At 40.1% G+C, this 27,920-nt stretch overlaps 1 protein-coding gene across 2 annotated transcripts; it reads left to right on the top strand.

Moving 5' to 3' along the window:
• Positions 1-15: 15 nt before the first annotated feature.
• Positions 16-27,830, top strand: rusc1 (RUN and SH3 domain containing 1). 2 transcript variants are annotated; one of them, XM_088327407.1, is made up of 12 exons: positions 16-138; positions 2,297-5,451; positions 8,106-8,849; positions 10,639-10,761; positions 10,842-10,918; positions 11,405-11,579; positions 11,764-11,869; positions 11,936-11,982; positions 13,333-13,790; positions 13,868-14,118; positions 15,057-15,218; positions 24,854-27,830. In XM_088327407.1, exons 2-12 carry the CDS (start codon positions 2,409-2,411, stop codon positions 25,017-25,019), a joined length of 5,352 nt encoding a protein of 1,783 aa, XP_088183533.1. In that variant the 5' UTR covers positions 16-138; positions 2,297-2,408; the 3' UTR covers positions 25,020-27,830. The 2 variants fall into 2 exon arrangements, with proteins under 2 accessions (XP_088183533.1, XP_088183535.1); XM_088327409.1 differs by lacking the exon at positions 8,106-8,849.
• Positions 27,831-27,920: the final 90 nt, after the last annotated feature.

The raw sequence follows: 27,920 nt of genomic DNA, 5'->3' as shown, positions 1-27,920 counted from the left end.
TCTCCCTCCTCCCTTTGCATCCGCTACAGTCGGAGCGGTCCTCGGAGTCTCGACGCTCGCGAGAGGACCGGGAAGGCTGACGCTTCTTGCGTCCTGACACGGACTGGAACTGCCCAAATGGACCCCTTCTATCTTCATGTGAGTCCATCTTTTATATACCTTTTTCTACACAAACGGATAAAAAATATCAGGCTGGTCACCTCCTCCGTTCATCAAACCTACCTCTTTAAAGCAATTCCTCGACATCTTTCTTAGATTATGATAAAACCCCATATAATAATTTGTTAGCGTTATAGGAATCTACGCAAAATCCAGGCGGATCGGCTTTTAGATGAGGACGATGCGGGTGCTACACCACCTCCCTCCCACTTCCCTGCATCCTCTTCCTCCTCCCAGTCTCCATCATGCCTATAGGATCAATAGATGCAGGCTGAATCCTGTACACAGCCAGCGGTGTCAAATGACATGTTATCGTATTCTACGTTCCCCAAGGAGATATTTGCTCCTTTTTGAGTTCCTTCTGCGTGACAATCAAGAACAAGACGGGTGTGTGATTTATATTCCAGTGACGTGAAAGGCCACAGTGCAGCAATGAGCAATAGCCTTCATGCAGCCTCACTGCCGCTGCCTGATTATTTCATGCTCCACTTAAAGCAGATCCTCATAGCTTCAGGGCACGATGTGTCTTTGCTTTCCTTTCATTCAAATGGAGAAACAAATCGTATTCATGCTCATTATGAACTGGTGAGGGTGGATGATGCACAGATGGAGTAAAAAAAAACGACAGCAGTGAGCGGGCCGAACAGATGACGCTCATGATGAGTGGTATTATTTAGAGGTTATAATGTAAATGATTTAATAGTTATTTTAGATAAGGATGAATACTTGAAATTCACAGGGTATAGCATTTATTTAGCCATGGTGCCATTCACAACACAAAAAATTCTATATTCTAATATTTTTCGGAAATGTTTTGTGTTGGCATGTAGTGTATGTCATGCATCCGTCCATCAATTATCTGCACTGCTTATCCTCAGTAGAGTCGAGGGGGTGCTGGAGCCCATCCCAGCCATCTTCAGGCAGTGGGCAGGAGACACTCTGAACTGGTTGCCAGCTAGCTGCAGGGCGCAAAGAGACAGACATCTTACTCACTCATTCACACCTAGGGACAATTTGAACCGGCCAGTTAAATTGACACGCATGTTTTTGGAATGTGGGAGGAAAATTGAGTGCCCGGAGGAAACCCAAGCAGAAACAGGGAGAAAATGCAAACTCTACACGGGGGAGGCTCAGTAGCTGGTCATGAACCCTGAACCTCCTGGGGCTGTTATGTCATACAGTTTTTTTTCTCCATATATATCCATCCATCCATCCATTATCTGCACAGCTTATTCTCAGTAGGGTTGCGGGGGTGCTGGAGCCCATCCCAGCTGTCTTCAGGCAGTGGGCAGGGGACACCCTGAACTGGTTGCCAGCCAGTCGCAGGGCACACAGGGACAGACAATTCGCTCGCTCATTCACACCTAGGGACAATTTTGACCGGCCAATTAACCTGACATGCACGTTTTTGGAATGTGGGTGGAAAACAGAGTGCCCGGAGGAAACCCACGCAAGCACGGGGAGAATATGCAAACTCCACACAGGGAGGTTCGATTTCATGACTTCAGACCTGTGCCGCACACGCGCTAACCACTGCCCCGCCGTGCTGCCTTAAAAAATTATGTAATGGTACAAATTTTGAAGAGTGAACATAAAAGGACTATCAAGGCTGATTATGGTTTTGAATATGATTGAATTGTTACAATGTTTGCAATTGATTTTGGTCTCAGAGGCAGACTTCTTTCTTGTATCTTTTTTACAATAATTCATTCAATATTGTATTTCTCATATTTGTGTTTTGAATCTGTAATATAGAAAGAAGCCCACCCACCCCATACACAACATTTTAATAACAATATTTTACTCACCCTGGTCCTATATTAAATGAAAGCAAAAATGCCAGAAACCAATGATTGAGTTATTTTAGCTAGCGCTTGCCCTTAGTGATAGTCGAGGAAGTAAAACCCATCGCAATTTGGGTGAGGGTCTGGTTAAAACAGTTTGTGGAATGGTCACCAGGCACACTATGACAGTTTTATTTTTCCAACGCGATAGAACAAATGCTCTTGACGGCTGTGCATGAAGAGTTGCAGTTTGCCCACACTTGCTCTTGGTCATTGTAACTTCAAAAGAGTGAAGAAAAAGTCATATATTGCATATCATCAATATTCACTATGTTTTTCCTTTGATGTTTCAGGGCCTAGGAATCCATTCCAACATGTGATCGTCACACCACATGGCCCGGCGTTTGTTAGGAGAAAACCCTGAATAACTTTCCTTTAAAAAAAAAAAAGTCAAATTATATCACAATGCAGTCCTCTACCTGCCCCACTCAACCCGGAAAGCCGCGGCGTTTTGATGTGAGCAGGCGCCCCGTGACACACGTCGGACCAAAGTCTCGTGGTGCTCAAAAAGAGGACAAAAACAAAAATACCATCACCTCGTCCTCGCCCAGGCGAGTGATTAAAGCTCCAGTCGTCCCCCCCAGGACGAGACCGGCACCGCAGCCTAGAGTGGGGCTCATTCAAAACAGGTTCGGGACACAAAAACCGAATTCTGCCCCCTTTAAATCAACTAAGCCGAAACCCAAGAGTGTCCGCATGTTGTCAGCAGCGACCAAAGTCTCACTCCCTCTACCCGCGGCTCCTTCCGTCCTCCCTCTCGACCCCAACTGCAACGAGCCGAGCCTGCCGTGCCTGTGCTGCGACGGGCGCTCGCCGCAGGACAACAACAGCATGTTCAATCACAACCACAACAACAATAATACAGTTTCTCTCAGGCACCAACTGCAGCTTCCTCCTCCGCCTCCGGTCGTCGCACCTCAGAGAAAAACCGGGACGGCGGCTAAGGAGAGGCCTCAGCCACCTCCTCGTGCAGCGAAACCGAAGCCTACTCCGCAACCCACAGTTGACAAAGACAAATTTGAAAAACCCAATCAAAATGAAGAGAACGGAATTAAATCTGAGGAAGATGACGACGAGAGCAGCAGTGGAGATATTGATATTGATGACGAGGAAGATGACGATGGAGACCGGGACGACGAGGACGATGACGACACATTGGTGCCCTCGTGCTGCGACTGCCCACCATCAATGTTGGAGTTCTCGCTCTCCTCCTCCACCTCTTCTTCATCCACTTCCATTAGCTCTTGCTCTGATCTGGAATCAGACTGTGCAGATCAATACACTCCCTCAAACCAAGATCCTCTCTCTGTTTCAATCAAAGAATCTTCCTCACAATGTCAGCCACCTGCACGTTCGCTCCCTTCCTTACCGGTTCGATCCTCCCCCTTCCCTTTGACATCACAATACCCTATCTCATCCCCGGATGAGGGTTACCCCTCAGCTTTGGACACCCCTTCTCCAGACTACCTGGGAGTCAAAGATGACACTGAAGTCACCAAGCTGGGTTTGCTCGACTTCTTGGAATCAGTAGGAGAGTTTGGAAAAATGGAACGGTTCAGCCAGGTGATACAAGTGGCCCGTTGGGATTTGGAGGGCGAACAGAATTGGGACGTCTTACGTGATCTTTTGGATCACTTGGATCGCTTGGAGAAGGTCAACAGGGAAATCAAACTTGCTTACGTTGCCAGGCTCCACGAGAAAGGGTTCGATTTCAGTGATCCAGAAGAACCAGGCCTTTATGAAGCCACGGATGAAATGGGCGACATCGACATGGACTGGAAGCTGTACAAAAGCGGCGTTAGCTTTATGGGAGAATCGCAGGAGTTCTCAGATGCCGGCGTGGACCTGACAGCTCCATCAGACAGTGACGATCCTCTTGCTCCAGACTCTCTCACCCCATCGCCGGCCGAGCTGCCCCCCCGACCGCCAAAGCCACCAGCTCGTCATGCCAGCGTCAACTCCGACCTCCATACCTACATCAATATCAGCCGGGAGACCACCTCCATGGCTGTGTCCACCTCACCCACCTTGTCTACCTTTTCACCCAACACTTCCTCTCCTACATTCACTACCTTCCGCTGTGAGAAACCTATGCCTCCATCTCCTCCATCAATCCCTCCACTCCCTGCCTCCAAACCAGTCCAGTACCTTACTCTTTACACCACCTCCACTCCGTCACTACCTACCCCAACTCCTCCCATTCCTCCACCACGTAGGAGACACCTGGCCAGGAAAGAGGCTCAACGTCTTGCCGCCCTTCAAACAAAACAGGAAAAGACGCCCTTGTCCTTGCCGCCACCTACCACACGCCCACCACCTTTGCCTCCTCCACCAGTTCTCTCCTCCTCCCTACCTCCTCCTGGTATGCCCCCACCACTACCGCCAGCACTGCCACCTCCACCCTCATTCCACGCACTGGATGTGGAGATTCGCAAGCTGCTGATGCTGGCTGGGTTGACCCAGGCTGAGCTCCTAAAACTGAGCCCAGAACTCGGAGACTGTGTTGGCGTGTTAGAGGAGGAGCATGAGGGGTTCAACCTACATGAGGAGTGTCAAGAACACAACCCTGAAATAGTGGAAAACCACGGAATTGGGAGAGGCAAGTCAGCTGGGGATGGAAGGGAAGACATTTCCAGGGACAGTAAAGAGGTCCAGAAGACCACCTCATTCTCAGAGATGGCTCGGAGACGTAAGAAGAGCAGCATTGTGACATCAGACACATATTACAGCACCGCCTCAAATTACTCCCAGGACACTACAGCTAAAAACTTTCGCCATTCCGTTGTGCTAGATTCACCGCCCCCTCCTCCACCACCTCGACCTTTACCCCCAATCCCACCGAGCGTTCCGTCCCTGCAAGTTAGCACCCTCCTAGCTAACTCCACTCGGCCAGACCGTTTCGACTGGCTTATAGCTTTCACACCTGAGGGCGACATTCCACTGCAGTCCTCTCAATTAAGAAGGTCTCGATTGGAAGCAGCAAAGAAGAACTCCCCAAACCCCAAGGTCACCAGCTTCAAAGAGCTGCGTAACCGCGCTAAAAACAGTGTCCTTACAACCAAGGTAATCACTGACCCGGACCCAGACCCCTCAGTAATCACCCCGGACCCTGACATCTTATACAACCTGAAGTGGAGACAGGAGAAGGAGGGCAGTGGCGGCAGCCAGTGGGAGTACACCTCCCAGGCCCAGGCCCTGTTCATGCAGCCGCCCCCAGCCCTTACATCCATGGCAGCACTGAAGGAGATGTTGCAGAGGGCAGACGAGGAGAGCGGAAGAGGTGATAAGTTGGGTTGCTCGATCAGCGACAGCAGCCTGTGGACAACCAGCAGAGAGTGGGAACGTCAAGATGCGCCGAGGAAGCAGGAGAAGGAGAAATGGGAAGAAGAGGAGGCGGAGGTGCGAGGACAGGCCGACGGAGGGAGGACACTTGAGTCTAGGACCAGTGGTGAGAAGTCCTTTTTGCAATACTGTAATGCTATAATTAAGGATTCTATTTTCAAGATAATGTATGCTGTAGTCTAAAGCTTAATACTGTAAAAAATACAGTATTTTACCGACAGCAATGATTGAGTGAAACACTGTAATTTTCTACAGGAACTATAACTGTTATTTACAGTATCGTGATTTAGATTTATCCAGTTAATTACTGTATTTCGTACCGTTGATAATAAAAAAAATCTAAATCAGTGCCAGTAAAATATTATAATTTTTGATTTGGAATAAAAAACTTTAATTTTGTTCCGGTACAGTTCAATAATTTAGACTGCTTAACCTAACATTCATGTTGTGGGATACAGATATTCGATTATTTCTTCTGCATATTTTCGATACTGTATGACTTATTCTGTTCAAGAGGAAGCCATCGTCTTTTGCATTGCACAAAGCATACTGTATTATAATATTCAGAAATATGTCCTATCTGCATTACACTGCATGAACAATTGGGATGCGAATTAAATCGTACGTTTTACTCGTCTACTGCAACTTAGAATGATAGTCGATAAGGCAATGTAGGTAAGAAGTTTGTGACAAAGTTCCAAGGTTTAGACTTAAAAGGCTTGTTTTGGTAAGTTGTAGATGCAAACACCCGAAATTATAAATTATATAGATGCATGTTTAATATGTAACCGTGTGACACAATCCAAAGTAATGTTAATAGACACACTGTGTAGAGAACAGGGGTGGCAAGATGGAGGACGATCGTGACTCACAGAATAGCATGATGCACAATACCGAAATATAATCAGGGGACAAACTGTGAGGGATGACTTTGTTTGTGGAAAAGAGTTGGATACTCGATCTGGAGGTAATACGAGGAGAAGGTTGGAAAATCTCCAGCCAGTGTGATCAGAGTGTGATGTCACCACTGACTCATTCAATTATTCATTGCCTCTCACTGGCCAAGAAAGGGAGATGGTTGAAAGTCATCTGGTGAGCTCACCAGGTTTATGATATTTCAATATATAAATGTTGTTATCCGATTTGCTGTCTGCTTGAGTGGTTTTAAAGAGACACTGTGTAATATATGAAGTCGCTTTAATGTGTCGTGCAACCGAAAACGAGTGCTACAAAGCACAAAGAAGAATGCAAACTATGGGGAATCCCAGTGACCAAACCACAAGATTTTCTTTTTTTTTGCCCAGCCTTTCTCAAAGAATTTTATTTTCGAGGGTACTAGTAGTAGCAAGATTTTTTTGAACTACGTGCATTAAGAAAAATATACTTTTATATGATGGTTTGCGTTTTTGTTTACTACTCAAATCAATATTGTTTTGTTTTTTTTAATGAACGAGGTTTTTGCATTTAAAATAGGCGCTAAATAATGTCCCTTTAAATCCATCATTTTTAGGGATGAATATAATTGTAATTGTTATTTACATGGACAGGTAGGCTATATTGCAAAAGTCTGATCAGTTATCACAGCTGTTCAAATGAAGCCAAATAGAAACAACAATGCTTGTGGAGATAAAAGAAAGCTTTTTTTGTTTGAACAATTTTATTGACACTATTAACAGCAAATAAACAATGTGAGGTTTGAACATTTTTTCTCGACAATTTTAACAGCAATTAAGCATATTCACAATTTCGTTATATCTGACAATATGACGTTTTAACATTTTTTTCCGACATTTCTAACAGCAATTATATCCCAACAATATGAGTTTTTATCGACACTTTTAACAGCAATTAAATACATTCACAATTTCATTATATCATATCCTAACAATATGAGGTTTGAACAATTTTTATCGACACTTTTAACAGCAGTTAACCATTGTGTAAAGGGCAATACTATTGTGCAAGGGCATAGCTCTTTCTTCTCAAGTGGGATTCCAAAGAAAGTTTATTTCATTCTAACAATTAAGATAACGTTTTTCCACAATTACGCATACAGACCATGTAAACAGAGAACGCTCATTGTAATTTGTGACGTACCTTTTACGTGTGTACTCCTTTAAAAAAACGCAAGAGGCGGGGCTTACAAACTCGACCAATTACCGACGTCCTTGTCGCGTAAACAGGAAGTGTTGCGTTTGTGTTATCAGGTTACAAATAGAGTTAAAACCAAATGCTGTCTTTTTACATCTACAATACTTTATTCTTTTTTGGGTGTAGTAATTAAATTGAGGGGCGATTTACGAGTGTTTTATAGACACGTACCCTGCTATTGAAAAGCAATGGACATATTTATGGCTGATTAAGAGTGTGCGTGACTGGTGTCCTCGGCTTGGAAAATAACTCCATGCAAGCTCCTGTTAATGGTGAAGGAGCAGGTAATCTGCAATGTATCACAAACTATCAAGTGTTAGTAGTTGGCGAGTATTTTTTTTTTCATTTTGCCATCTTTATCTGTTAAAACAGCTGGAATTCGAATGTACTGCTTTTTATCATCACTTTACTGTTGAAATGATGTAATACAATTACCTTATGTATGTTTTAATTGTACTCATAATTCTCTCAACAGACACTAACATTCTCTGCATCTCTTTCCTTCCTGTTTACCACCTTCCCCTCCAACTTTTTATCTTTTCAATCCCATTCTGATATTTCTTGTCTAACCACACCACTCCTGCATTGCTCTGCTTATGCCTCCCGCAGTTTCCTCTCCTTCACTGTCCCTTACGCAGCATCCCCAGCCTTACTTCCTCCACGCTGCCCCTACTTCCTATCAACAGGGCCACTTCCATATAAATTCCAGGCCACACACCCACGTTGGCCGAGAGTCATCGGAGACGCGAGGAGACCCTCAATGGGCTCATGCTGACGCTGTGTTTAGCAACCAGTCCAGGGCTGATTCCTATTCTCCCAACTGTGATACGGAATCAACGCAAAATACATCAACACAATTTTCCAGTGGTAACGGGATCGATAACTATTTGGGCTCTCGGTGTAATTTAGACTCTCTGTACTACAGTGACCCACAGGGCCTTGCTGCAGATGTCCCTGGATGCAGCACTCCATATAAAAACATAGATGTCATGATGACTAATGGATGCGGTCCAAAAAAGCAAATGGACCATAACGCTAACTACACCAGGACATCCAAAGAGCTGCCCCCTTTGCCGACCTATTACCTGCACCGCTCCAAGCACTGCCCACTACACGGGGGCTCACCTCCTCGCCTTTCTCCTATCGGAGCCCTCTCGCCACCTCAGCGCTCAGGAGGGCTCCCTCCCGGTGTAGCGGGCTTCGGCCTCACTTCACCTCTTTTCCCACGCTCACACACTCACCCTACCCTTGCTAACCCCTTTTACTACCCACACCTGTATCCCACAATTCCTCTCTGTGCTCCTCCTCTTCCCCCAAAACTCTACCAGGCCTCTCAACAGCCACGTGTTGCCAGTAAGATCTCACTTTATCTTCTTAAGCCCTTATATCTAGATCCTTTCCCTTTTCCTAGTATGGTAATCAGAATCCAAAATCAATGTTAAAGAATATCAAGATATGTGGCCTTATGTTAGTTTTGCTTTTATATCTATGATCAGGGTTGGGTAGGGTTACTTTAACTGGATTACTTTCAATTACTTTTGGATTACTCCAATACCCAATACGCTAATAAAAGACAAAAGAAACTTAATATGAATAAAATGATGACTCACAACACGTGGTAAGCTTTCTCTCCTGGCTTCGATCTCTTTGATCTCCAGCAAAACTAACATAAAATGCGAAAGAAACAAAATGAAAATAAATCCAAACAGCTTGCCAACATCATTTTTGCTGTTCCATGTATTCCGTTACTCCCCAAGCCTGCACAAAATTTAGTAATTGTATTCATATTTAGTTTATTTTGTCTTTTATTAGCATATTTGGTATTGGAGTAATCCAAAATTAATTGAAAGTAATCCAGTTAAATTAACCCTACCCAACCCTGTCTATGATAATAAGATTGCAAGGAGAGTCATCTGTTTCCCTCAGATTGCGTTCCTGTCACTCTCTGTCCCCTTTCTGTCCATCTGTCCTTGTGTGATTCGTCTGTTCTAAAAGACTCTTAAGCTGTTACTGTGTTGTGTATCCAAATTAACATCGGCAAGCCAACTTTTGTTAAGATACCCAGCTATTTGTTCTAAAGGTGTAACAAGTAATCGATTTATGAACAATGAATTGATTATTTGATTAATCAAAAACTATTTTTATTATCGGGGATTAACCCAATTGAAATTGGACTATTGCTGGTTTTCCAGTTTTGTAAAGCCATGTGAATCATTTTGATACATTTTTGATTAAAAGACTAAATAAGTAATACAGGGCTAAAGATTAACAGATTTATCCAAATGGTTTTCATGATAGAAAACTGATCATTGAGCAGTTGTGATGTCACCTTCACCCGACAGCATTCTGAAAACGTGTGCCCACTTAGAAATGGATAATAACGGATGAATATCACTTCTTAACTCATATTGTTGAGACACATAGTGTAGTGTTTGGAATAGTTAAAGCCCATGCAATTTAAGTTTGTCAAGAAATACAATATGTTGATTTCCACTTAAAAAATACTTTATTGTTTTGGCCTGATTCTTGAAATTTGCTTTTTCTTTGGAAAGTAATGGAGATGATTGTCTATTTTCTGAACAGATCCGGGCCAAAGTAACTCATACCATCATTGTTTTTAGCATTTGAAGTGAGCGGGCAGAACATAGCGTTAGTGGCTAATAAATAGCTAACAACAACTATCTGATGCGGCTAGCGTGCTCGGAGTGCAAGGGTGGCTTTTTAAATCCTAGGATAATGTTTTTTTCATTTTTTTTTTATAATTTAAAAGGGTTCATTGTATTTTGTCACTAAAACATAGTTACAGACATAATAAGGTGGATTGTTCAGCTAAACCTTTTGAAGTTATAGTTATTTAAGTAAAAATCCTAATTCTTGTGAAACAGTAATGTAATAGCATCTGATAATAGACGATTCTCTTTCCTACGCTTCGCCATGATTCACTTTCTTTCCGAATCACCTGGACTACCATCTGCTTTGGTCTGCTTTCCTCTCCTCATCGCTGGCGGCACCTACTAACCTTTTTAGTTTAGCATTTTTTGTTTCGTCATTGCTTTTTTTTACACTCGTTAAGATATGTTTTTATTCTTCTAAGTCATCCCTCTCTTTTATTTATATTGTTTTTCACTGCTGCCGCTGCCAGCTGTTCGCAGTGTGTCTTTCGCTGGCGCCGTGCAGAGGGGGGACTCATCCTGGATGGGTGAAGATGTGTCGCATCCATTGAGGGGACACCGCCTCTCCCCTCTTCACCTGCTGGAAAAGAGAGGTATCAGTCTTGTGTGTTTGTTTTTTTCCATTTTTTGTGTTTGATATATTTGTATCTGTGCATTGTTGTCCCTGCTCCAGGTCTTGTCAGCGCAGTCAGTGTGGCGGTGGAAGCTATTTTGGCCCAGTTCAGTTCTTCTCGAACGGTTGTTCAAAAGGTGAGTCACACTTCTTTGTTGATTCTTGTTTGTCCCTACATACAGTCACAGGCCACCCTTTTAAGGTCATTTGGTGGAGCACAGACCTTCACTAAGGCTGTATGGCAATTAAATTGTGATGGTTATTTTCTAGAGTTGTACATAGTTCATTGATGGGTCACACATTGTGAGATAAAAGGATGAGCCGTTTTATTAGAGCTTCATTGACTCAAACAGTTAAAATATCGCCATTTGTCCAATTTTTGCTGCATTTTGTGTAAAAAGCAAATAAATCTTGTTTTGCACAGCTACAATGCTGGTATTTAATGTGACTTATGAGTGAAAAAGGCTAACGATTGCAGTCTGAAGAGATCATTAAACAAATGAAGCTTGACGTTATCACACTCATTCTATCGGAAAGCAAGTGGTGCATGAGACTTGCCCTATCTTGCCTGGTTCCTTGACCCAGCTACTCACATAATTGTCCTCTTTCCCTCCTGTCTTTAGGCTTTATCAGGCGACAGCACTGTAAATCCATCACTGGGCCGTCTGGTGCTGCAGTGCCTCTGCCCCGCCCTCCACAGCCTGCTGACGGACGGTCTGAAGCCCCACCAGAGTGACCTGATTTCAGGCAGGAGGCCAAATTCAGCCTGGAGCTTGGTCTTGGCATCAACGCGGCCAGGTCTGAGAATGTATTACTGAAATGAAAGCAATAGATTTTGGTCGAACGCTGTACTTTATATTCATCCAGAAAGAGAAATCAAATGTGGTTTTGTCTGCATTTCTTTACCACAAATTAGCAATGAGACTGTTCCCCTTCTTATTTTTGGAATTCTACTTCTTTTGCATTTTTCGTAATCATACAGGTCCTAAAACACAATCCCTGTTCAATTTACAACTTCGAGTGGGCGAATATCCACAGCTGAAGCAAAGCAAGCAACGATTCAATGCATTCGTCTTCGGATTGCTTAAGTAAGTGGTAGTTTATGAAATAAAAATATTTGTTGAGGTCTATAAATCTACCTCTTTTTGCTCTAGTTCTAAACAGCTTGATTTCTGGGTGTCTCACCTCCACACAAGCAGCAGTGAGTACCCTCAGATTTTCTAAATACTGTTGTCTTGTTTTTTTCTTTTGTAATACTGTATATATTTTTGGTGCCCTCACTTGAGACATTTTGATGTTGTGGAGTAATAGTTTTTTTTTGCTGAGAGTTGCTTGTGAATGGTCAGGTTAACACATTAAGGTATGTGTGTTACCTATTTTTCTTTCTTTTCTTTTTTTTTTTTTTTTTTAAACAACTGTCCAATTTGTCATGCATCCATGGTGTGCAATGGACAGACAAGTTTCTCCCGCTACTTCAGTAAAAAAAAAAAAGCAAAATAAAACAGCATAAGTGAAATGAAGGTGAAGCTAGACCTTTTCAATCCTGTATAAGACATGTCCTAGCAAAGAAACTTATTTTTGCAGCAACACAAAATTAATCACCTCACTCAGTAAAGACTAAGGACTTTTTCTGTCAAAGAATAACACTACAGACAAAAATATTGCTACACATTAAAGTATAGCCTTTTTGTACATATTTTTACTGACCCCAAAAAATAATTATGTTGCAGATACTTGTTATTATTGTAAGTATTTGTTACTTTTATTTTACCAAGATTAACTAAAAAAATAGTAGGGTTTGTAAAAAGAAATAATCAATGAAATAAAATGAGAAAAAATAGCCTAAAAAAAATAGAAAAACTTCTTACCTGCTGTTTTTTTCCAGGTGTAAAACTTTCTGTCTTGGTCCATATATATGATAATTTACAAGTTTGATTTAAAAAAAATATGATATATTTGAACTACACATTTTCACATAGTTTGCATAAATGTAGTCTTTTTGAAAAAGGGAAAACATATTAACACTACTGATAGATAGATTGATAGATACTTTATTCATGCCCGTAGGGAAATTCACACTTCCAGCAGTCTCCTTTTTTGTTTATTAACAGATTAACAGGATGCCCTCGGGGTGCTTTGTTGTAGTTTAGCCACAGCGGAGTGGATGACGTCACACGCTAGTCCAAAAGTTCGACGTCCCTGCGGCAGATGGAAATCTTTGTGCCCAGGGATACACCACCTCGTGTTAGCGAGTCCACCTCCTCTCCGCTTCCCGCCGGCTTTCGTGTCTCTGTCTAACAGCGCTGAAGGCGGGTAGCTCCGGGTAGCTCCACGTTAGCGTCCGGGATGCTAGACGTGAGCCACGTTTCCGTAAAGCACAGCAAACTGCACTCCCTGTGCGCTTTGATGTTTTTCACCAGCACAGCTTCAATTTGTTTCAATTCAGTGATTTTCCTCTAAATTCCCAACAAATCTAATATGTTTTGTGCCGTAGCACAGTTTTGATTGTAAAAGAAAATTGTTCCTAATAATCTATATTTATGTTAAACAGATTTGTTGGAAGCGTACTACCGTCCGTCCTCATTCATGCGTCTGTCGCTGAGCTCCTGCCAATTTCTGTTTGATGAGCTACTCCTCGTCCTGCAACCTCTCAGCCTACTCACGTTCAACCTCGACCTCCTTTTCCAACATCACCACCTGGAGCCGCCCAGCCCTGCACCGAAAGTGCGCAGTCCCCCCAGTCCCCCAAGACAAGATGCAGAACAGTCAACAAAGGCCATCCGTTCCGAAATTAGAGGTAGCAGATACATGGAAAGTCTGTCTGAAGTGGACTTTTCTGCTTCTGGATATCAGGAAAATGATGAGGGTAAAATGGCTCCAAGTAATGTGGGGTGGTCACTGACTTTGGGCCATACAAGTCCACAGCTGCGATGGGTGCAGGACAGGAGGATTGGAGAACTTCCTCCTCCTAACATGGAAGAGGAAAGCCTTGCTCAACAGGCTGGACAGGTACTCATTTTCAACTGAAGTTTTAAGTCATGGATGGTTATGAATGCCGGAGCTTATATTTGTATTCCAAATCACAGATGATCCAACAAGGGTGGGGTGCTGTGATGCGATGGGGAGGCAGACTTAGCCAGAACCTGGCAGAACTTAACTCTGCCACAGGGAAGACGGAAGAGGAACTGACGACTGATATAAATCATCAAGCCCAGACAAGAAGCGACTTTGTTCCAGTTAGCTGTGCCACGCACGTTAACTGGACTCTGGGTCGCCTGTTTGGCTCCATTCCCTCCAAAAGCCCAAATAGCCCAGAGGGTCACACACCACCAAGCAGGTGAGTCAAGTCACCAGTTTTGGGTCAGGGACTACAATTACATCCAGGGAACAATCCAATAGAAATTGGACTAACACTGGTTTTCTATTTTTATAAAGACATGTATAAGCGCACGAAAATCAGAAACAATGTTTACTTGTGTAATGACTGACTTGCTGGTGCTTTTCCTTCTTGTTTCTTTTCCTTTTGTTCGTAAGTTGCTTCAGTGCTATATTTTGTATGTTTATGGTTTATATAAGGCTTGTATAAGTAACCTGTATTGTTTTGTACTTGAAAATAAACATTTCATACAATAATGGGCTCTATAAAGATAAATAAAGTTAAGTTTAACTTACTTTTGGATGAACTTCAAGAGTTAGGCGACTTCCTCGTCCGTGGTAAAAAGCGATCCAACCATTTTCTCAAGAGCATCAAGCTCCTATATTCCACTTCATTTCAAATGAAATGCCTTGCCTCTTCTTTACACTTTACACCAACCATATTGAATGGATGCACGGGATTAAAAGAATAAAAATGTCAAAGTTCTTATCGCGCTGGAGATACAGTATAGAATGTTTACACACGAACTAGGAAGAGGAAGCGGATTTCTTCTTCGGGGTGGGTGACCTCTCACAGCGCCACACGCCGGTAGTGGCCGAAAGAAGTACTTAAGTACTGTCCCGTACTTGGAAAAAGGTGCACACAATACAAAATCTAACTTACAGCAATGTCCGGATATTTTTCGACATCCCGAAAAAAGTATTCGTATCTACCAATTTTTGGAAGTCGAAAGGTCATAAGTAGGGCAGCGTCTTTATACGGGGGCTATCGTTTGTCTCTGGGCATGTAAACGATGCGGCCTAACTTAATCCAAAATTCTGAATTATTCCCTTCATGTAAACCTAATCAGGTTTGTACTGATAATATGACAATATCTATAAATGCTTTCCATCGTCCAGGCGTCCCTCGCAGTGGCTAGCTCCTGGCGTCACAGCGTTAACCCGATTGGTGAGCAGCACTTCAGCCCCGGTTTTGAGGAAGAGCCCAGAACCAATTGAAGAAAATCATATCATGGCAGAACGAACCGCTGACATTCAAGAGGCAACGGACAAACCACACAGGTATTTTTTGGGTGTTAGCCTTTATCATTCAAAATGCTGTTTTTGTATATGTATAGTTTTTCAAACAAATATAACTGTTGTTACTTTGAAAAAAGGTTTCGACAATTTTAGTCACAAACTTTCAAAATTCTCACAAAGTAGTCAATGGTAAAGCTAACATTTGGCTTTTCTCCTTTACTATTTTATAAAACTAAATTTAAAGGTCCGTATTCGGTGACAATGGCTTCAACAAGCAATCTTGTAATACGTATTTGAATAATCTGTTGATTATTTTGGGCCTCAGATGAAATAAAAACGACTAATATAGATTTCGATAAATTATACAGATTTTAAAACTGACCAACTATTTTCAAATTTAGCCATATTTCATACTTTGAGCATGGAGCACTATTTAAATTAAGGCAAATATTCACTGATAAGAAATGAAATTCTAAGGATTTGGAAAACGTGTAATTGGAAAGCCATCAGTTGAATGTTAAATTGATTAATTACTAGGCATTACCCCTAATAAAAGCAGAATCTACAATGGATACATGGGAAATAGTAATTATTTTAGGTCACATTAAATCTGACACCTTTAAACATTAAAAGGACATTGTATAATATTTGAGCACTAGATGTCACTACATAGCACAGTGCAACAGAAAACGAGTGCTATAAAGCACAATGAAGAATACAAACCACGGAGACTCTGTCAAAGTCAATCATTATTATGACTATTTCGTGGCCATATTTGCACAGATAAAATACATGTATATGGTTTAATTCGACATTATGGTGGGGGCAAAAAACTCACGCGACCTCTTGTTGAGTTTCCGGAAAGAGAGCCAGAGCCAGGAAGTTTATTCGTGACGTCAGAGGAACCAGTACAGAGCCAGAACGACTTCAAAATAAAATACAAGCTTGATAAAAGTACAAAAGATATTACACTCATTGTTAAGACGTTACTTTATGTGTGTTTGTATGAGAAACATTGTTTTTATAATTAGTAATATAAAAACAAGTTGATTACCTTGAGACATAAAATCAAGAGATTTACATTAAAAACCTGACATTTCCCCCCTGTTGTTAATCTCGAAGAATTTTAAAAAAATAGATTGGTAATCACACGGAGAAGTAAAAAAACCTTCAACAAAAGAAAAACTTTCTCGCCTCCAAGGAATGTCTCTTGCTGGGAAAAACAGGATAAAACAAACACAGACAAAAGCATAAAAAAGTTGGCCAACTAAAACGAACAAAAACAAAAAGGTGAAAAAGTTTAAAAGTGAAAAAATCTCCAGTTAAGCAATCGCTAACTCCAAGGTTATTAATGGAAACCGCGAGAATTAAGATAAACAGAATGAAAAGATCCCCAAAATCATTTTCGAAACTGTAGCATCACTAGTTAGGCAAGAGGTTAGAATGCATGGTGCCAATTTATCAAAAAATTGTATGCATAAACAAACCTCTAAAACCCTTAGGAAAAATATTGTTTTATTTTATAGCAATATGACAACCAGCATCGTTAAGATGTGTGGATGTCTCACTATAGGAATAAAACCCAAAATCAAAAACATTATATCCTGTCACCCTGATGGGTTCTTCATCAAGTTTGTGACCTAATGTTGAAACGCATCAGAAAAACCTTGATATTTCTTATCATACGTTCATTCTATGATCTGATTCATGTGAAAAAACGTCATTCTCTTATGTTAGCTCAATTGTCAAGTTCTTTGACCTAGCAAGTATTTGTTAGAGAATAAACAAAAATTTCAAAGAATTAATCAATTAATCAGTGTTAGTTTCGATTAACCCAGTAACTATGTTTATAGTTGTGGAATATCTGGTTATTATCAGTGAAATTGTGTGATGTGTGGTTGCTGATACCAATGTATCAAAGCAGTCCGCAAAATCCTAAGTTTTCAACAAAACCATCTTATTTTGGTACTTTTACGACCACCATCTCTCTAGATATTGAAGAGTCCGATACCTATTCTTTTGGAAGAATAGATTAGGTCACTATTGGAAGCTTTGATGCCGTTCTTCATGAGCATGGCCACCGTTAGGATCCCCACGCCTCCTGGCGTGATGACATGTTGCTTGTGGATGATAATGGCCTCGGACGTGTGTAGACATAGCTGATGGCGAAGGTGCTGGCACACTCCCCAGAGTCCTGACCTCTGGCCTTGGGAAGAAGTTAAGTTTGACGCTCCCTGGGCTGACAGAACTCCATCATCTGATCAGCAAGGGTCACCTTCTCCTGTATGGATGAGAAGCATAAATCAATACCATAGAACTGAATATTCAGGGAAAGCTATAGATGGAAAAAAGACTAGACTTAAAAAAATTTTTTGTAGTAGTTTATTCTATGCCTTTCTTCCCCCCTATTGAGACTTTATGGCTCAAAACAAATTAAAAAAACAACAAATTCATTTATAGATTTGTATATTTTCTTAAGTTGTCTTTATATTTATTATAAGTGAAAATCAAAATCCCCACTATAAGTTTCCCTATCCATTTTGAGCATTTTATCCCAGAATTCCAACTCGAAGATAAACAATTTATTTTTTAAATTGTCAGTTCTAAATTTCAAATTTTGCTTTTTCACTAAATCTAGTCACTGAATCAGTTTAACCATTATCCTTGTCAGAATCATTTACCCTGATTTGAGTGATTGAGTGTTTTCTTTTTTGTGGATTGATCATATTCGGAAAAAATTTGTATGCACTTTTTATTTGCATTTTCTTTTGATTTTCAATGTTTTATCTTGCTGCTGGCCATTCCCCTCGAGGTAGATGACCAAGATAGATTGTTAAATTGTCAATTTAACCCAAGAAAAGACGTTTTTATTGTTATGATTCACTCTTTGTTTTGCCTTTTGTAAAAATCATAACCTATATATTATCTTTTCAGTAAGTAAATTTGTTCAAAATAACAGTATTTTGCAAAGAAAGCAGGTAATTCACGCTCAAAGTGAATGATTTTGCCAAAAATGAAAAATACCATCCAAAAATGTTCTCAATGTGGGCGATAATCTAATGGTAAACGGTTATTTTAATTGATTTTTGTTAATCAATTTGATAAACATTGTAAATTATGTTATATTACATTTCTTCTGTGTAAAATTTTTCTATTCGTCCAAATTTCGTAATTTGAATCTCAAAAAACAGTTATATGGAGAGCTTATTCAGAAGACAATTTTTCATCAATTGCGGAAAAAACTAGGTTTTAACTTATATTTTACGGAATGTCTCAACTTCCCCCCTGAGTTAAAACCTAAGTTCACAATCTATGAATAGGAGTGAAATCAGACACATTTATAAATTTGCAAGATGAATTTATCAATCTTCCTCAAATACATTTACACTTTGTATTAACAAGACTCTATATAACTTCAAGCAGACGTATTCTTGAATGTTGTTGTCTTTCAGTCTTTTGATTTGCTTATTCCACATTTCATTCACCATTTGAATGTTGCTTTTGGCCCATCAAAAATAGTTTTTCAAAAATGTGTCCATGTCAAACACAAAATGACTTTATTGACTTTTTTGTCAATTTCACTGGTAACGACTGCAGGAATCTCCTGTTAGCTGTCTGAAAAGCAGCTGGGATGTGCCCCATCACTCCCTTGATGTCGTTGTTGATGAGCGTAGCTGGGATGTGCTCCATCTCACTCCCTTGGCCTCGCTGTTGATAAGCGGCGCAGATAATGGATGACTGATGTCTTTGGCTCTTTCAGCAAATTATTTTTGTCCATGATTTCTTTTTGACAGGGTGGTATGTCCTTTGAAGAGTAAATGGACTTTCAAAAAGAAAGGAAAGAGTCTTTTTGTGGAATTCACTGGCACTTAAGAGTCTCGTTAATTCCATTGTGCTTATGTAGTGGGATTTTTTTAGTAAATTGGCCGGATTATTCCATGTCTTAAATTTTTCTCTAAATTTAAGTACTAGTAGACATTATCTTTGTTTAATCAATTTCTATCCATTTATTTCCCATGCAATTATTTTTAAATTAGCATGATATGTCTCGAAATCAACTAGTCCTTTACTTTTATTTCCTATGACCCTTTTCAAGATTGATCAGTTTCTCATTGTCTTCTAAAAATGCTCTTCCATAGAAACCGTTTCCTTTTAACTTAACCAAACCATAAGTCAGTATTTGTTATACATTTGTTTATCACTTGTCAATCGTAACACTCATTCTAAAAAAATTCAGTGTGTAATCAATTGTCCTCCCAATTTCCTTTGGGCTAAATTTGTCAAAATTCCAAACCCTCACACTAAACATCAAAAATCTCAAAAGATCAACAAAAATTTCTCAAAAAATGCCAAATCGAACTTAATGTCATAACTTCTCTAATTGTATTTTCTTCTCTCTGTAACCATAATCAATCTTTTGTTATTGATTCAATATAGAGCCATACATACATGTCACTTATGAATTATCTTTTATTCTGCGCAACAATCTTTGTTTCTACGCACTAGTCTTCGTTCTAAGCATCCTTTCGAGATCCCTTGTGATTAAAGCTAAACAAATTAACGATCTGGTCCGACTTAATACTTGTTTCTTTTTTTTCCTGTTTAAAAGAAAAAAATAGATTCAGTGACTGAAATAGCTTCAGCTACGTTATGATTTCTAGTCTCCAATTCTTTTTTGTGTTAATTTGTCGTCATTTTCAAACTTCTTTCAAAATTTTGATTATTTGAAATGGTTCAAATGACCTATTGAGAGTAATCTATTATTGAATACGAGAACAACTAGGGAAATAACCTTTACATATTACGCCTCTTTTGAATTTGTCCATTTACGAACAAGAAGATGAACACTAAAATTATGGACGGTTTTCCAGTCATCTTCATTGCTTTTTTCGTCCCTGCTTTATCAGGAGCAAAACTACATGTCTTAGTTATTACCCTTTTGCTATTCGCATATTCAACAAGAAATGATTAGTTCGGTTTCCCTTTAAGTTGTCATTATCATTTAGTTACTCTTTAACAAAGATTTAACACATTACAAGCCTAATCGTTATTTTGAGTTTTATTTTCCTGCACGCCGATCTTAGCTAACGAGATCTCGTCGCTTCGAGATTACGTCATTGTTGTTGGTAATTCTTGTCGAGCGAAGGTCAGTCTTTTTATTAGACAAACTGCTTTTTTCCTCGTTCAATTCATCAAAGAGAGCTTGCTTTTACGGCTCATTTGCTTTGATGATATCACGAATTATGTTGTACTAAGATGTTAAAGAGAGAAGTACAGAAAGTAGAAAAGTGGAAAAAAGACAAGCCTGTTATTTGCAATTACCATCAACAAATGCAGAAAATAAATTAATAATTTGATGATCAAAACTGACAGGGAATTTAAAATCCCTATCATATTATCATTATTGATAGTTCAGTATTAAAATTGTTTCATATATATATTATATATGTGTGTGCAGCACGGTGGCGCATTGGCCAGCACGTGTGCGGCATTACTAAGGACCTGGGAACAGGTGTGTGTGTTCCAAGCCAGCCACTGGGCTCCTGTGCGGAGCTTGCATGCTCATTGTTTCCGTTAGTTTCCTCCGGCTATCCGGATCACTTACCTCTTTCAAAAACATGCATTTCAGGTGGACTGGCTGGTCCAAATTGTCCCTACGTGTGAATGAGCTAGTGAATTGTCTATCTTTGTGTGCCCTGCAATTGGCTTGCAACCAGTTCAGGGTGTCCTCCAATCGCTGCTCGATGATCGCTGTGATGGACTCCAGCATTCATGCACCCCATTGAAGACAAGCAGTATAGCTGATAAGATGAGATCTATACCAGCTCAGTAGCCTAGATGGTAAGGCGCCCGCTTTGAGACTGGGAGGTCGGTGGTTCGCGCCCCGGCCGAGTCATTCCTAAGACTTAAAAAGTGGTCGGCGGCGCCCTCTGTTGGCTGCATCGGCTCGCTACAACGGGTCAGGTGCAATCGACATTTCGTTCTGTGTACATTGTTACACAGAATGACAATACAAGGAAATTATTATTATTATTATTACTTATCATAGTTATGGTTCATACCGGCCGAATATGAACTCAAAACTTTTCTGCATCTCACCTGTAACGCCCTTATTGTTGATATATTCCTTTAATATCATAAAAATTGGGTTTTCACTTACCATTGTTCAGCACATATAATATCTTCATCATGTTATTAGTGCTACCTTTCGCTGATCCTATTTTCTCCTCATCGGGTTGTTGAGTCCAAATGACACAAGAACCAAAATTCTAGAACTCAAAACATCGTTAGTGCAACACTTTTGCTGTAAAATCAAACTTTACTTCAGTTCCTTTGTAGTGTTTTCACGGTAGTTCCCTAACAATATTTCTGTAACCCATTTTGTAACTATGTCAGTAAATGTATATTCTATTCTATCATAAATGGTTTGCATTTATATAGTGTTTTTCAAAACCATGAGTAACTCCAAAAACCTCACATAATGTGTTGTTTTTCACTTTTCTTCGCAAGTTTTCCATACCCAAATTCCAGCAAATTGTTTTATTTAAGTATCTTTTCCCTTTTAACACTCTTTTTTAGCTTACCAGTTTAAATGTAAAAATGACGTGTATTGATCTACGAGTCATTTTAACATTTTTATTCCACTCAATGAATTTTCTGTCCATATTCATTGAAAATAAAGTATTCATTCACCCTTTTTTGGTAATTTTGTATAAAAATCCTTTTACCTCAAAATCCATTCCAATTTGCTCAATTTGATACTTCCCCTGTCTTTACAGTCCTTAATTTTCTAATTTTGAACTGAAAACCGGAATATTCTATCATTATTTTTATTATTGTATCTTTAGTAAGTGTTATTCTGGCATTAACTTCATTTAACGCATCTAAAATAACTCAAACATAAGTTTTCTGAACTTACCACTCCTAAATTTATCGTTTTCCAATTGAAAAAAACTAAAAAAAATTTGGGCCGAAAAAAATATTTATTGGAACCCCTTAGGCCCGCAGGCGTTATGTTGTACACCCTTAGCGTCAAACGCCGATTTCCCAAAAAACGAACGTTTTCGATTCCTAACGCGATGTGCTCTCGGTTCCACCCAAAAACAACATTTTCAAACGGTCTTACTGTTAAAAACAAAACGTTTCTGTCGTTGCAATGTGCACTTAAATTCGCTTCCTTTTTTTCCTCTTTTTTTTTTTTAAAAAAAATGCACGCGCTCTCTCGTTTGCGGCAATTTTCCCTCGTATTTTTCTATTTTTTTCTTTTCAGTTACGTGGGCCGATTAAAGCCAGCGCAAGACAAACATAAGACAAGAAAAATAAGAATACAGGAAAGTATACAAACATTTAAAACATTGAACAAACATAAAACATTTGACAAGACAAAGGCCCACCAAAATTGGCTTTGTTTAGATAGTTTTAGACGGTGCACCGTGAAGCCATGTAGTCTACTTAGGGTATTTTGTTATCTTTTCATTTTAAAACGATTTCAAATCGGGGACTCTACCAACTGTAGAGATTTAATATATTCACAATAGCGAACCACTTTAAGCCCTCTTCCTCTCTATGATATACGTGGCAAATTCCAATATCATAAGACTGCCGTCTAACTTTCCGTTAACAGCAACTGAAACGAGGCCATTCCTCTAGTTTCAGGGCTACCGACACTGTTAGCGATGAGGCGAATCCTCGAATCCAGTAATCGGCTCGTCAATTTATGAATCACACATACACACATATAAATATATGTATCATATATATATATGGACATACACAATCATATTTGACTCGGTGAGGCACAACCCTCGAACCAATTTAATAATTCGCTAATGAATCCCCAATTATCAACTTCTTCTTTCATTTTATGGCTTTTCTTAAAATTATTCCAAATTTGTATTTAAATACACGCATTTTACCCCTGCAAGTACACCACTCCGGTTCGTTGAAGCCCGTTCCTACTCGATTCCAAAGGACTTTGGATGCTAACCTCGGTATGCTAACCGTCTGGTCCTTTGTGTTGTTACATCCCCAATCCATCCGAATCGAATAAAAAACGCGGAACAACCGGGTAATCGGCACCATTTGTCAAAGTCAATCATTATTATGACTATTTCGTGGCCATATTTGCACAGATAAAATACATGTATATGGTTTAATTCGACATTATGGTGGGGGCAAAAAACTCACGCGACCTCTTGTTGAGTTTCCGGAAAGAGAGCCAGAGCCAGGAAGTTTATTCGTGACGTCAGAGGAACCAGTACAGAGCCAGAACGACTTCAAAATAAAATACAAGCTTGATAAAAGTACAAAAGATATTACACTCATTGTTAAGACGTTACTTTATGTGTGTTTGTATGAGAAACATTGTTTTTATAATTAGTAATATAAAAACAAGTTGATTACCTTGAGACATAAAATCAAGAGATTTACATTAAAAACCTGACAGACTCAAAGTGACTTAACAGTTCCCTTGTTGGAGCTTTATGGAATTTTAAACTTTTTTTTACTTTTTGCTGCCATCTCCTGGCTTAAAGATGATTGCAGCCTTGGTCAGCTCATTCATGATGTGCATGCAAGTACGTGCATTTCTTAGAAGTGCTCGAGTAAACTCTTTTATCATTTTTCTTGGGGTTTGGGTTGGCATTTGGACTCTACTTGAAGCGGGCTTTTTCTAACTTTCACCATTGTCCTGCAGCACTAACAAATGATAAAAATCCTTTAAAGACAAGCATTATGTCAATTTTCAACACTCCACCCAGCCCCCTTTCCTTGAACCTAATGTGTTTTGCCCCGAAGAGCTCTGATAAAAGGATTATAAAAGCAGATAGGCACAATGGAAAACAAAGCATAAGGGCTATTTGTATTCAGATGGACATTGTTATCATTTACTTCATTGAAAAAAAATATTTAACATTTAACTTTTTGAGATAGATAGATAGATAGATAGATAGATAGATACTTTGTTCATCCCCGAAGGGAAATTCACATTTGGACACCTTAAATGACACACCCCACCTTAAACAACAATGAAATCTTTTTGCTGTGTTTTCCATAATTATAACCTAACTCAAGGGGAGTAGAGTTCAATTTAGACGTAAGATCGGGCCTAAAAAATGCCCGCTGGCATTAAAGCCCAAACCAGGCCGAGCCTGGCCAATTTACTTGATTTGTGGGACTGAGCCCAAACCAAACCCGAATTTCTGTATTTTATTTGTGAAGACTCGGGAGGACGAGTGGTGTTTTTAGCTGACTAAGACTCTACCCCAAAGAGCCTCCCCCTCAGTGCCCGCCCGCCCGGTTCTCTTGGTTTGACGGTGCCGCTGTCGAGCGCCCCGCCAAACACGCAATTGCAGGCTACACTGCGTGAGAGAGGGATTGAATTGAATGCAGGGATCCGCCACACAAAAGGGGAAACAAAGAACAATCACAGGTGGATAATTTAAAAAACAAAAAAAGTCAGCGAGAGAGAAGCCCAAACCTAAACGTAATGATTGACATTTTCTGGCAGGCCTCTCAGACTCAGGCCTAAGATCTTACCTCTAGTTCAATTATTCAATAATCGTGACATTTCCAACCAAAAAGTATCTTTATTGGTTCCGGATCGATCGAAAATACCATGTATTTACTTAGATTTGATTGATACTAAAATTCCCAGTACCGCACATCCTTTTCCTCAGGTCTGTCCGAACCTTGTGCGACTACTCCGGGACAGGCTCCCACCTCAGCTTCTGCAAGGGCGAGGAGCTGGTGGTCTTAGGGGGCGTGGACCAAGACTGGATCCGCTGTCGTCAGGGAGACAAAGAGGGCCTGGTTCCCATTGGCTACACCTCGCTGATCATGTGACGCCACAGCAACTAGACTCTACGAATGAATCATGTGAGAACAAAACATTAAAATGATTATATATTCCTGGCCAGAAACTGAGAGGTCCTCCTGAGGTCGCAGTACTCTTAAATGGATAATTCACTATAAAGGGAGCGTGAATTGCAACATCATGCAAGATGGATGGCATCAATTCTTGATCTGTAAGTGAATGCCCTCCCTGGATTGTCGGCAGTCTTCCGCAGAAGTTGATTTAAGGACACTTAATCATGGGCAGGTCTTTCAGATCAGCGACCGCCACCTGGTCTACCGTGCGGTGCAGCCACATTGAGATTACTGTGCCAGAACCTCCTGTTGCATACGTGAACATGTAGTGAACTGTAGCTGTGTGTATATGTGAGTTTTGTTGCCCCCTCACCCCCTCCCATTTACCTCTTACCCCCTCAGTTCCTATGTGTTGACATTTTACTGCTGTATAAATATACATAAATATATATAAAACATATAAATATATAGGTCTATGTATAAATATATAAAATGAGATAAATATCATATGGAACAAAAAAAGCCTTCGTAATGTGGATGACTCGGGCAGCGATGCCGGTGGATTTATTCTCGAGTGGCATACATGTTCGAAATCCAATATCTTCCTGCTTGCTTCACTTATGGTCTTGAGATCACATCAAAATGCATTTGCTATTTTTCCTCAAGTAGCGGTTTGAGCTCGAATAGACGGCCTGCTGAATTCAATGTTCATACACTCATTTTCTATTGTGCCAGTCATTTGAGTCACTGGACCTGCTGCATGTCTTCAACATTCACAAAGATTTAAATTAAAAAAACTAATACATTCTGCCTTGAACTGAGCTGGTCATGCAAATAGGGCTGCAACTAACTTTTATTAGTCGACGAGTCACCGAATATAGAAATGCATTGAATTTCAAACATATTTATCAGTCACAGTCTGATAACACTCGGGCTTTTTTTGTAGCAAAATATATGCATATAAAATGTACAACGCATATCATCAAAACCGGATTGGATTGAATGTTACTTGAATCCTACCGAGGCGAGTCAGACTCCGTTTTGCTTAACTTGGGGCAGCAGTAGCTCAGGAGGTAGGTTCGAGTTAAATGTCGAAATGTCCTTGGGCAAGACACTGAACCCTTAATGCCCCCGATAAGAGGGTAGGCGCCTTGCATGGCTGACTACACTACTGATTTGTGTGTGTGTGTTTGTGTGTGTGTGAATGGGTAAATGTGAAGTACATTGTAAAGTGCTTTGGGAGGTCCTCAGTGGCTGGGTAAAAGTGCAATAGAAATGCAGTCCATTTGCCATGATTGTTCTCTTTAAAGTTCATGCATCACTGAGTTACTGCCATGAAACTCAAGGTCTACTTTACAAATTTTGCAAGTAGTCTTTTAATTGGCCGTATCCAGGCTAAAATGGTCCCAAATTTCATAGATTTCATAGATTTTGTGACGCGTACTTGACTTGTATGTCACCGTACGAGACAGAGATGCTATTGCGCATGAGCAGAGATTATATTCATGTGCAGATGCCTCACTCTGTTGGAAAAATGTTACTGGCGACAATAGTCGACAATTAAATTGATTGTCAACTATTTCTAAGGGCGATTTTTGTCGACAATTCCCATTAATCGTTGCAGCCATCAAGCAAATGGGAATTGCGACAATATTACGGTAAAGTAGGCACATGTCCTATTTTGTAAATCTTGATTTAGCCAATGCCAGCTACTTGAGGAAATGGAGGGAAAAAAAACATTTTATGATGATCACACAACAATTCACGCTAACTAACTTCCCAGCATGGGCTCACGTTTTCAGCTTTATCAAAACTGAATGCAGCAAGCAAACTGGATCATGTGTGTGGCGGTGATGATAATAATGACAATAGTAGGATCTGCTGGTTTGTTGGCTTTTGCATCCACCTCGAACTCGTGGACCTTCCATGTTACACCCTCTTTCGTCATCAATATTAGCTACAGTGGTTGTAGAAAGTGGTCAAGTCTGCCAGTGATATGATCGTCATTCACAGTCCTTTGTTTTCCCATTTGAGTAAGTCTTCTCATTTTTAAACTGACAAGGCTTTGTTCCTTGTTGATGAACTAAACTAGTATGGAGTTGTTTCATTTGCTAAGTTATTTGGTATCCCCTTCTGTATCCTGAGAATGGATGAGGAGAGGAGACTACCCTACTAATGAGTCATATTTTAACAAGTGTATGTAGTAATGAAAGAATGTTTTATTTTTTTATTTCTCACACCAATCATACGAATTATCAGGGATTTTTTTTTATCGTGTCAAGGGCCGTATAGCATTGCGGTTAGTATGGCAACAGTAGCATTGAGTTGACTGCTGCTCATAATTTATGACTCCATTTGTAACTGTCGACAGACGGGTAACTTACCGCCTGTCTTGCTAGAAGACCACTTGACACGTTTGATTATTTTGGCATTTCTCCGACGTGAGCCAATGACTGCCATGCATCTGTTTGCACGCTTTTTATTTATTGGTTGTAATTATTATTGCTCTTTTTGAGTGGAATCACTGGTTTCAGAATTGTACAAGAGTATGTGTCAGTGAAAGCACATCCTAGACTTTCGCTTGTGTGTAAAAGTGTGTGCCAAGTGGGAGTGTAACAATGGGTAGTAGTCAGTAGCTCCCTTCTTCTCCTCTCTGGTGTCATGTAGCCTGTAGCTTTGCGCAGAGTCCATTTATCTATTGATCATGGCATAATAGTGTCACTGTCCACTACTTGCATGTGCTTGTTTGTAAATACACCAAATAAAAAAATCTATCAGTAAAAAAAACTAATTTGTGTGTCTGTCAATTTTTAGTGTGCCTCATAGTGCAGAATTGAACACACACCTAACATTACGCTTTTATTTAGAAAAATTTTG

Source organism: Urocampus carinirostris, chromosome 2 (genome assembly GCF_059441175.1).
Source record: "Urocampus carinirostris isolate Australia breed hairy pipefish chromosome 2, RoL_Ucar_1.0, whole genome shotgun sequence".
Lineage (NCBI taxonomy): Eukaryota > Metazoa > Chordata > Actinopteri > Syngnathiformes > Syngnathidae > Urocampus > Urocampus carinirostris.
This window is presented reverse-complemented; position numbering and strand designations above follow the sequence as displayed.

Bases quoted from the DNA above. Each gene is read 5' to 3' on its own strand.
- rusc1 (XM_088327407.1), top strand. From the start codon at position 2,409: ATGCAGTCCTCTACCTGCCCCACTCAACCCGGAAAGCCGCGGCGTTTT. The intron at 11,983-13,332 runs GTGAGTACCCTC...TATGTTAAACAG, and splicing joins TCACCTCCACACAAGCAGCA to ATTTGTTGGAAGCGTACTAC. The intron at 14,119-15,056 runs GTGAGTCAAGTC...TCCATCGTCCAG, and splicing joins GGTCACACACCACCAAGCAG to GCGTCCCTCGCAGTGGCTAG.